Source organism: Plectrocnemia conspersa, unplaced genomic scaffold (assembly GCF_051122295.1).
Source record: "Plectrocnemia conspersa isolate PC_06_02 unplaced genomic scaffold, ASM5112229v1 ptg000002l, whole genome shotgun sequence".
NCBI classification, from domain to species: domain Eukaryota; kingdom Metazoa; phylum Arthropoda; class Insecta; order Trichoptera; family Polycentropodidae; genus Plectrocnemia; species Plectrocnemia conspersa.
In genome coordinates, this window is record NW_028277166.1 from 7,753,867 (window position 1) to 7,765,184 (window position 11,318).

General features: G+C 36.6%; 1 protein-coding gene across 2 annotated transcripts; it reads left to right on the plus strand.

Moving 5' to 3' along the window:
• The first annotated feature begins 752 nt into the window (after positions 1-752).
• vir (VIR_N domain-containing protein) lies at positions 753-11,020 on the plus strand. Of its 2 annotated transcripts, none has more exons than XM_088181876.1 (9): positions 753-871; positions 2,238-2,532; positions 2,600-7,539; positions 7,610-7,867; positions 7,979-8,150; positions 8,718-8,931; positions 9,486-9,575; positions 9,827-9,960; positions 10,032-11,020. In XM_088181876.1, the coding sequence occupies exons 1-9, from the start codon at positions 815-817 to the stop codon at positions 10,112-10,114; spliced, it is 6,243 nt and encodes a 2,080-aa protein (XP_088038002.1). In that variant the 5' UTR covers positions 753-814; the 3' UTR covers positions 10,115-11,020. The 2 variants fall into 2 exon arrangements, with proteins under 2 accessions (XP_088038002.1, XP_088038003.1); XM_088181877.1 differs by having other exon boundaries at positions 10,035-11,020.
• The last annotated feature ends 298 nt before the right edge of the window (positions 11,021-11,318 follow it).

The window sequence follows — 11,318 nt, forward strand, 5'->3', positions numbered from 1 at the left end:
TTGATGGTCAATTGATCGCCAAGATAGTGTGATTTGACGCCGTTGGATTTTTGGAAGATTACGCAAAGAGCCTACGCCGACAAATCCGAAACGTCGGAGCACCTAAAAATCAACATCCGCCAAGAAGTAGACGTAAAAGTCATCGAAAGGATCGGTTGCTGCAAAAGGTCCAGTGGAGGCCATTTAATTGATATCTTTTTCGTAATTAATGAAATAAATAAAATGTTGAATTAATAAAAAAAGAAATCAGATGATTTCCTTAAATTTGTCTGTTTTTTTAAAAGTATATAAGAAACTGAAGTTGGAACCCTTTCCTTAACGAACCGTTAAGGGAAGTATATACTTATTTTGATTTTTTTAAATTGCGAATACCATTTTTATAAATGGAAATTAATATTTTTATAAGTAGCATTTATTATTTTGAAAATCAATCGCAATATTACAATAGTAAAACATTGGACAAACGGGGATATGGTTACTTTACTATAAAGAATAGACAAATTTTCGAGGACTGCATTTTACTTGATATTTAGAGAATAACTTAGTCGTAAAACATTAAATTATGCCCCTCTCCCTCCGTTATTAAAACTAATTATATAATATTATTTTTGCAATTGGTACACCTAATATAGAACAATATATGAGTAAATAATTTATATTTATAATAAAAATATACTGTATTTTATTTTTATTATAATTATTTAAAATTAAAAACAATTAAAGGAATAAAAAAATAAATTTGTAAAAGTGTTGCAATAGCGATAAAATATTCGTGTGCGCATATGGCAGCACTGTTTAGGCCGCGGCCCGCGGCATGGCCGATCCTCCGGATTTGCTGTTTTTTGATACGTTTTCTCACGAATCGAGCGAGGTTAGTATTTTGTTTATCGACACAATTAATCCAGAGATTCTCGTGCGTCAGCTCGAAGTCGAAAATTCGCCTTCAGTTGTGTATTTTTAACGTTAAACTCAAATTTATGAGTCGCTCTATCTGTCAAAATAAGGATGCCGGTAATTAGTTTATTGATGCTATTTCTCCAGCGATGTGGCGTTATAATCCATAAATATAGGCTTTTGAGTGAATGTTTCATCAAAACAGATTGAAAATGACACATTTTATGTGAAATTACTGACCCGAGAATCGTCAGTGTAATCAATGTCTCATCCCCAAATTCACATATTATTAACAAACTAGCTAGAATTTTATATTTCTTAGTACGTAGTTAGTGTTTATAATTATGTATTTCATTTTAATATAAATGATGCTGGTTTAATTATCAATATATTTTTTATGTGTAAGTTGAAAGTGTCATATTTTAAAACGGTCCTAAATGTTTCATATCAAGTATTTTACTCATATTTTTGCTATCTTTAGCAAGAATGGATGTTCAAGAAGAATAATATCCTTTTTTATTGAGGTTATAATTAGGTACAAGTATAGATTATTTACTCACAGTCTCAATCATAAAGTCATAACAAATCAGTGGTTATAAGTCACTTTTTATCAATCGAAAGTCGAAAGGTTAAATATCATGTAAACTGACTGTGAGATTGGTATTTGTAATTGTTATAATTGATTAACACAGATTACGTTGTTTTGTATTTTTCAATTATCATAGATTTATCAAAATTGTGCTAGATCGTGAACTACTTTTCCAAAATCAACTTAAAATACAGGCATAATCGGCAGTAACATCTAACGCTGCTATTTTTCTTTTGTTCTAATATGAACTACGTCTGTTCCACTGTATATTTTCTGCTCTTCGTATCACCAAAAAAGGCGTATATGTCTAACAACACATAGCAATGAAATTATATTTTATTTCCAATTTATGTGTCAGTTCAATAAACTTATCAGGGTAATCTTATCAACTGATAATACATTTTATAAGACGAAACCTTATGTTAGCTGAATGATTTTTTTTATGTAGTCTCCATTATATAAAATACAAGTTTATTAGCGCTTAGAAAGTGCACGAATATCTCGTGCACCGTATACTGCATTTCTTATCCTAAAATGATTTCTATAGAAAATAAAAGCAATAAATTAAAAGAGAACGAAATAAATAAATATAACGAAATATATTTTATAAAAAATATTGACAGCCTCTGAATTGATGTAAAAAAAATACTTCAAAAGCCAAATAATATATAAAAAATAGAAAAGTGTTTAAATAAATTATTTAAACATACTAATACAAAAAAGTAGTTATTCAAAAATTTGTTTCTTTTTACAGGAACTAAATTTGGATCTGGTTCAATTTCCAAAACCAGTCTATGTTTCCGAAGTGCGAATAATCCCGTTGGGCGCTCGAGTGCAAGGCGACTTCCCCGGCGGCGTTCGTCTCGGCGCTACCAATCCGACTCAATTTCAAATCGATTTCTTCGTCAACGATCTCAGCAAACCTGGCGCTTCGACGTTCGAAACATTGGGAAGTCTGGAATATTGTCAAAATGGCAGGATTCACATGGACTGCGAAGGTCCTCAAGATAACCCGAGACAAATACCTACCGATGGATTAGTTTTAAGGGGTAATTACAATGTAATACAAAAAATAATCAAAATCATTCGCTAATAACATTTTTTTACTGTATTCAGGTTGGTATTCGACAATAACGTTGGCGGTTTACGGCACTGTCACTAAAAACATCACAGAACAAGTGAGCACGAGTTCCGGGAGCGTCGTAGAGATCGCTCCGCCTTCTGCGCCCATTTCGACACCACCGTCTACTGTCACAGCTCAATCGTGGCCAGATATCCCTCCCGATGTTTATCCTACGTCGAGTTATTCACAAGACAGCTACGATCAGCCGAGTTATCAATCAGAATACTATCCAAACGGTCCCAAAGACCCTAGAGCGTACCACCATCCGATAGACGGGGGTAACGGTATTTGGGACGGACGAGAAGAAAAAGACAGACGGGATATTAGCAGAGAGAGAGACATAGTTCACGTGCGAGAAAAGGAGAGGGTAAGACATGGCTCGGACGGAAGGTTGCGGTCGAGATCGCCCGAACGCGGTCGAAGTCGCGATCGTGTTTCGCCATTGTCGCGATATTCTCGATCTCACAGTCGCGAAAGAGATTATCAGCATATAAGATCTAATATAAGAGACGACGGTTTTAGGAGAGATGGCTCGAGAAGCCCCGGTTATAGAGAGCGGGATAGATCTTTATCTAGAGATAAAGATTGGGATCGGAATTATAAAAGAGACGATTATAGAAGACATAGGCAGACTTCTTACGAGCGCTCCCGAGGCGGCTCTTACGAGAAGAAGAGATCGCCTTATGAGAAAAGAGCGCCTTCTTATGAACGCAGGCCGCCTTCGTATGAAAATCGTGCTCCGTCTTTCGAAAAGCGCGGGGCTTCGTTCGAGAAACACGTACCGCCGCCGTACGAAAAAAGAATCTCTCCGTTTGAAAAACGCGGATCGTCTTATGAGAAGCGAGTGTACGATAAAAAAACACCGTCTTATGATAGGGTTAGGGAACCAAATTTCGATAATAGGTCGCGATCGCCAACTCGCGAGGATCCACGCAAGCGCCCCAGGACGCCGCCGATCGAGATCGCCAGGAGACCCCACACACCCGTGGATCCGAACGTTCCTCGCGATCGAGAAAACGTAAGTCCCGTCGATTCTGTCGTGTCGGATGACGTCATGGCCGAATATGATATTAAACATAAAGACGTTCCACCCAAAGGATATAAAAATCGCATAGTACCGCCGAAAGAGTCGGATACTAAAATTCATCCAGTTATCGTTAAAGAAGTAAACAATTATGACTCTCAACATTCTGGCATTTTAGGTGACGTAGAATCGTCGCCGAATCATAAGATAAGCACTCCATTAGACTCTCCTTGTCCGCCTCAAGAAGATAACGTATCAATGGATACTGAACAGTTTGAGCCGATTCTTTCAGACGATGATATATGCGACGATATGGATGGCACGTTTAACGATATAGATTTCGAAATGAACGATTATTGCGGAGTCGACGATATTGTCAAATGTTTCAATCCGTTCAGAGCTGAATGGCAGCAATATTTGGCTTATAATAAATCTCCGTTGTATTTGTCATCAGGCGGCGAACATATCAAGCACGTAATGAATCTACCTGCCGAAGAGTTGTGTTCTTTGAGTGTCAGCTTTCAAAAACTGTACGAGATCGTATCCGATTTTAAGAAGATCGAAGAGAAATACTCGCAGGGTAATTTTAGTCAACTGACGACGGACGCTAAAGAGGAGTGGGTGGAAGTGTGCGAGCAACTACCTCAATTGATTAGCAATATCGGTAACGAAAGCGATATACTGTATCGGCTTTTTAAACTAAGTGATGTGAAAGATTGTTCTAACGAGGCGATGAAAAGTACGCGGACGTTTTTGATAAACTTTTGTCGTATAGGTTTAGATTACGAATTAGCTCTTTCTCAAAATCAAGCCACTAATAAAATTAGACATATCAAGTGTGGCATCAGGCTGCTGGACGCTCTTTCGTCTCAGAAGCATAACGAATTGGTTGTGATGACGCTTATAAACGAGAACATCGATATTTATACTAAGCTGTTAGAGTTGTATTCTAAGGATCATATGGCTTTGAGTATCAAATTGATGATTTTAAAAGCTTTGAGCGGTTGTTTAAGCTCCGAAGGTACGATGGAACATTTTTTGGCGAAACGCTTGATGAACATATTTAACAGCTTGTGTAAAATCGACACTGATTCTAAAGCGAAAACTGATATTAAAGAAGGTACTCTATTGAACGGTTATCAAATACTTATAATAATGCTTAGTAAGAATCCGCTGTCTCGTATTAAATTTGCTATAAACGCTCTAATCAATAAGGTGAACTTATACGAACTACTGAAAAAGTTGCACGAAAGTGTTTTTCAATTGAACGTCAAGAGTAGAAACGGACAGATAATCTCTGAATCTGAAATAGAACTTATAATCAATTCTTTGGAAGAAATACTGTTTGTGTGTCGGAACGGAACCTTTGAGATGTCTCAACCGCGCCGCTTTTTACCAGTTTCGGCTCAGTTTGATATCAACAAAGGTTGCGTTAACAACGTCTTGATTGAATTCTTCCAGATACATAAATTGATCGAAACGTGTTTGTGCTTATTGACGTGTCCATTGACGTACAATTTTCCGGTGATAACGAATCCGATTTATGAGATTGTTTCGCATTTAGTTAATACACATGAGGGATTATTATATTTGGTTGAAAATATCAAGACATGCGATTTATTGTTTCAAACGTTGATGCAACCGTATACGCATCATAGTGAAGAGGAGCAGATGATGGCGATGCAAGAATTCAGCGCTTGTACTTCCCTCCAGCAATTAGGCTTAGAAATGGCTTTCAAGCTTCAAGCCATGTATTATATTAACGCTTTGGTCGATATACAGACCATGTCGGAGATGAACGAATCGGAGCTTTTCGATAAGCTGCACGGATTGTACTGCTTAGGTATCGGAAGCGTTGGAAAGTTAGCACTCGTTAACGTTTTGAGCATGGGCGATAATATCCAATGCTTGTTGAATGTATTTGAAAAAGACGTCCATATCAAATTGGTAGAAAAAGAAGATAATCAAGTCGTCAAGACTAAATCTCCTACGAAGAATTACGCCGTAGATTTAACAGTATCGACCGTACAGTTCGCTTCTGATATTAATTTTTTAAAGAAGTTCGGTCGTCGCATATTGAACGTAGCTAAAAAATTTGACATTTACGAACAGAGCATAGCTTCAAATCTACAAGAGGTGCTACCGTATCTGAGACCTTTAGAGAAGACTGGCATATTTGTGAGCGATAACATATGCGACGTCGTCGATATTTTAAAGAACTCGATCGAACACGTCACTTCGGCGCCCGGTGATCTAATCACTTGTCTCCGTATTCTCAAATATTTGTGCATACCAGACTTTGACAATAAAAAGCAGCCTCTCAGCGAACCGATCAAAGTCGAATTCTTGGAATTGAAGTACAAATATGTCATCATTCAGTTGTATTCCTTAGACGGAGTGTCTTTGATGGTCACTATTTTAGAGAAGCTGTGTAATTATTTTGAACAGCCGAGTTTACATAGTGCCACGTTCGTCTCGACGCACGGTTTGCATATTGTAAACATCATACTTCCAGCTTTGGAGCTGTTGAATAAAATGTTGACTTATGTGATACAATGCAGGAACACTCAATTTAAAGATTTGACTTCCATTCCTGTCGTTTTACAAGCTTACAATTTAATGTTTTCGTATCCTATTGGTGCCGTCGGTTATAAAATGGCACAGAAAGCTTGTAAAGAATGTGTGGAGATACTATTGGCGCACACTCAACCGATCGCCGATGATGCTTCAGAGAAAGAGTCCATTCATAAATCACTGTGGACTTTGCTATGTAACGAGATAGTAAAATATGTTTTAACCGGACCGTATACGTTCATACCGGGATTGTTGGTATTCTCTGAGCTGCTTCCACTTCCGCTGCCTCTTCAAACTAAATATACGCTAACTGAAAATGAACTATCGAACATGGTGAGCAATCGGAAGTTATGGTCGATGCATTTACACACCTTATCGTACAGTTTAGCTGAGATGATTCAAACAATCTGTTTATCACTCTGTCAGCCAGTCGTTCAACTTTTAAGACGCGTGTGCATCCAACTGACTGATTTAGCGTCAAACACAGCTCTGACTGTAACGAGAGCCGTCTTGGATTTGCTCATCTCGCACGCTTGCAGCGAAACTAATATTTTACCGCATCCAATGCCACCGGCTACGTTCAATATATCCAGAATATTGAATTTCTTGGCGTTTTTGGCCGGTCATCCGTCCGTAAAATGTACTATTCTTCATCTGATAAGGCAGAGCACGTCCGTAAAATCTGAGGATAAGTACTGTTTGTTCGTACCGGTGATATGTGGAATTTTGACTACGATAAGCGATTCTCCGTCGCATATCCAATCACAGGAGTGCATCGTTAGTTTGATAAGTAGCTTTTATGATTCTGAAATTACAATGCTCACTCAGTTTGAATCGTTCGTGCCGATTAAAACTGAGAATCAAGAAGAGACTGAAAACGCTAAACCGGTGATGACGCCCGAAGTGTACCTCGCCAACTCAGTTCCTTCCAAAGACGTTTTAGTTTGTTTGATCAACTCTTCGTTGGAGTACTTGACGAGTGAAAATAGCGGTCCATCTATGACACTATCTATTTTAAGGACATTCTTTTTATTGACGGAACACGATTACGGATTCTATTATTTCAAATTTTGCCTCGATAAGAATAAGCAAGTGTTTCCACAATTGCTGGCGAAACTCGTAGACGGGATCGGTAAAGATGCGCCGGACTGTCTGAGCACCTTCTTTGAACTCTTAAAAGTGCTGCAATCGACGTCCGAAGACTTAGAAGCAGCCGAAGGGCTGCAGTTCGTGCCTAGAACAGGCGTTTTGACTATAAACGAAGTTGCCGAGATAATCGGGTGGTGCAAGAACAAAGAGCACCATCCTATTTTAGTTTTGGAGAAGTTTTTCAAAGTCAGTATTTTTATTTTATTATTCTCAAAATTTCTATTTTTAGTTCTAATTGGCTATTTTATATCGATAGGAGGTTAACGCTGACGACGATCTATCTAACCACGTTCGGCAACTGTTAGTTCAGTTGTCTTCCTGTACGGCTACACCCTCCGAATCCTCAATATTGCCCCTCGCGCCTACCTTAAATAACCCCGAGCCTTTATTGGTTCAATTTAACGGAAGGTGCTTGTGGACGCAAGGCGATGCCCAAGACGAGAGACTTGGATCTGGATATTGGCTCGGAATTGTAATGCCACATGCCGAAGAAGAAGCAGTCGAAACAGAGATGGTATATATTCGCCTAGAATTAGATCCAATTCTCATGTCTATCAGCCATTCATTGTCAATTTCGATCGCATCATATATTATGTGAATATTATACGAATGAAATTTACTACAGATTCCTTGCGATCTTGCTGAATTGACGCGGAGTTATCTGCCTACCGGTACCGATCTGGTAGCTGAAGCAGAACGCTTGTTACACCTACCGCCTGCCGCTCCAAGACCTCCGACTGAACCGCCATTGTTTAGAACTAAGCGTTTGCATGTGCCGAGAGATAAAAGACCTTATGGTATTTATTTTAAACATACGTCTATACAGTGAAATCTCAGTATAGCAAAGCTCACGGGACCGAAGAAAAAATTTCGTTATACTGAAAATTCGTTATATTGAATGTAAGGAAGATGATATATATATACGTATATATATAAAAAAAATTAATTATCATATTACTACAGCATCAAAATAACCTCTTACAAGATTAATGATCGTTTTTTGTCTATTTTTAAGGATTCTGTAATGAACACAATAAAATTTGTTAAAAAAATGTTTTACAAAAAAAGTTTGAGGGTCGGTGAAACTCCTTGAATGTCGCTTGTGAACACATACGGCAAACGCCAAGTCAAGGACGAATTGAATTCGGAGAAATATTGTGTCAAGTGTATCGTCATTCTTAAATTCGGAACAAAATATTTCGTTATACTGAGATCAATCTTTGTTACAATGAAAATATTTTATATGAAAGTTTTTCGGGGACATATCGAAGATTTGTTATACTGGGAATTTCGTTATTTCAGTATTCATTACAAAAAGATTTCACTGTAGTCGAATCATCTATTGATTAATTTCCGCTTTTCAGTTTCACCGGCCAGAGGAAGAGGCGTCTCACAGATCGGTTTAGGGTCCGCCGGCGTCGGTGGAGCTCGCGGTCAAGTTGACGCCTTCCGTTCTCGACCTCCGAATACGTCTAGACCTCCTTCTTTACACGTGGACGATTTCTTGGCTTTAGAAGGCTGTGGGGCTCAACCTACTGGACCTACTGGATACAATAAGTTGCCAATTATGTCTGTTAGGTATGACGATATTATGTTTTATGATAATTTATCGAGTTGTGTAATGGATCATCGCGTTTGCTAATCTACATTCAATTGATCTATACTCTATTTGCGTTAACAAAGTATTCGAGAGCTATCCATTTCATCATTATTCATAATTGAGAAAGAGATGATCGTTTCAGATTACGGCCCCTACTATTAGCTCTAAAGCATACTATGTGCTTTAGAGCTAATAGTAGAGGCGTAAACCCAAACTTGCCATCTCTTTCTCAATTATAAATAATGATGAAATGGATAGCTCTCGAACTGACTGTATTAATGCAAATAGAGTATAGTGCTCAATTAAAAAATGTGTGCGATTTAACCGGGAATTATTTTAATTGTTGGTGCATTTATGTAAGGTAAATCTAGCAAAGAGTTGTTCATGGGGTGTTCACTGTTCTTCACAAACAATTCGTTTTATGATACATTTGTTTTATATATCGCTCATTTAAATTGTCCTCTAAAAATGTGATGATTTGCTACTCAATATATTATAATATATGTATGTAAATAAAAAAAATATATTTTAGGGGCGGTCGTGGCATGAGAGCGAGAGGTATTACGATAACGGACAGAGGTAGATATGCTTCAGCAACTCCACCGACATCATCGCTTTACAGGTAATAATTATTAATTGGATTCACGGTGTTTGGCTTTATTTTCAATATCTAACATATTTTTCTACAACATGTTTATGTGACAATTTCTTTAGTTGCTTAAAGATGGTCTCACTGAGTTACTGCTTCTAGTATCTTCATGATCTTATACTCTATTTTATATTTAGTGTCTGAATGTATATTTATTTTTGATTTGCTTCGAACCTAATAAATAGGAAGCGAGTCTTAGAGTATAATGTATAAATTTATTATAGACGTGGACGCGGTGCTTGGACTACTGCAAGCACCACAGGGAATAGCATTGTCTCTGATGTTTCTCCGTCTTTATCTACTCACTTTGGGCGGGTGTCAACCTCACAGCACTATCAGCCACCACTTATACAGCATGGTATAATCCGTTTGTTAATCGAAAGTTTGCCAGTAACGTCGCCTATTTATATCATCGCTTTTGTGTTTCAGAAGGCACCGGATGGGGAAGCGTAGGTCGAGGAAGTCGTCGAGGTAGAGGCCTCCGGCACGGACGCGCTTCTTTCCTGAGGTAGCACCCACTGCTAAACAGGATCAGGTTGCCACCATGATTCTGTTTCTTTCCGACATGATGATATCATATCGGTTTATGCACTTTAAAACATTTATATAATATATAATAACTCAAACAACTACTAGTCTTCAGAGTTATCGTGATTTTTTGTTGTTGACATTATGCAAAAACTATTTATAAAATTGTAGTTATGTTTATTTTTTTGAAGAAAAAAACACACGTGAATAATTATTACAAAAAGAAAAACATATATAAACAGTGAATATATTTTAATCGAAGTTGTGATGAATGTATACATTTTAACTTACAATCAGTGAATCAAAAACGTAAAAGAGAAAAACTCAGTGAATATGATTTTGATGTGTCGTAAATATCAAAGGTCTAATTTGTTTTATATTTATAATACATAAAAGAAATATATATTTTTATTATATGCGGGAGCTAAATTATAAAGGTCAACAATGATTTTAATATATTATTTGATTTGTAAAATTCTGTCATAAGCTTGTATTATTATTTGCCATTTATGTACTATTTTATTGTCAACTAAGTCCCTAGCGACACGCCTTATTCTTTAGTTTTCTATTAAAACTCGAAAAGTGCGACAATTTGACACGTTGAATAATTATGTATGTATATATAGCGCCAAAAATGTTATACTTAAGCTTAAAAATGATAGATTATTATAGTCTTTGTAAGGTTTTCTCGGCTCACAGGCATGTCGTCTCGTAAGATATGAATTTTTGGAATTAAAACTGCTAAAAATTACGATTGTCAAAGTTTATGGCTGTAGTACAAAACGTATTATTATTAATGTATGGAAACGGTGACTTTATTTCTAATTTCCTATCATTAATGTTACAAATGTTGACGCAATAAATTAAATAATTTTAATAATTTATATAAATTTTCAGTGTTTTTCAATCAATTGATAGTAATATCATTGTTTCTTTTTCCAAATCCTTTCCTCCGTAACGATTTAAAGCCACAGTGAATTTTATTAATTATGTAATTCAACTCTCGTAGTTAGTGTTTTAGTTACATTTGCACAATTAAAACAGTCTGATCAAAGTCCGTTATTAAGAATAGTAATGTAATATTCTATAAAATCAGAAAGTATGTATTATAAATTTATGAATTAAAATAGACGATAAATAAATTTAGCTAACTTAAAAACCATTAATGAAATATTTATTATTACACTC

Coding starts and splice junctions, on each gene's coding strand:
- vir (XM_088181876.1), top strand. CDS start 815: ATGGCCGATCCTCCGGATTTGCTGTTTTTTGATACGTTTTCTCACGAA. Junction 872..2,237: donor TTTCTCACGAATCGAGCGAG/GTTAGTATTTTG, acceptor TTCTTTTTACAG/GAACTAAATTTGGATCTGGT. Junction 7,868..7,978: donor AAGCAGTCGAAACAGAGATG/GTATATATTCGC, acceptor AATTTACTACAG/ATTCCTTGCGATCTTGCTGA.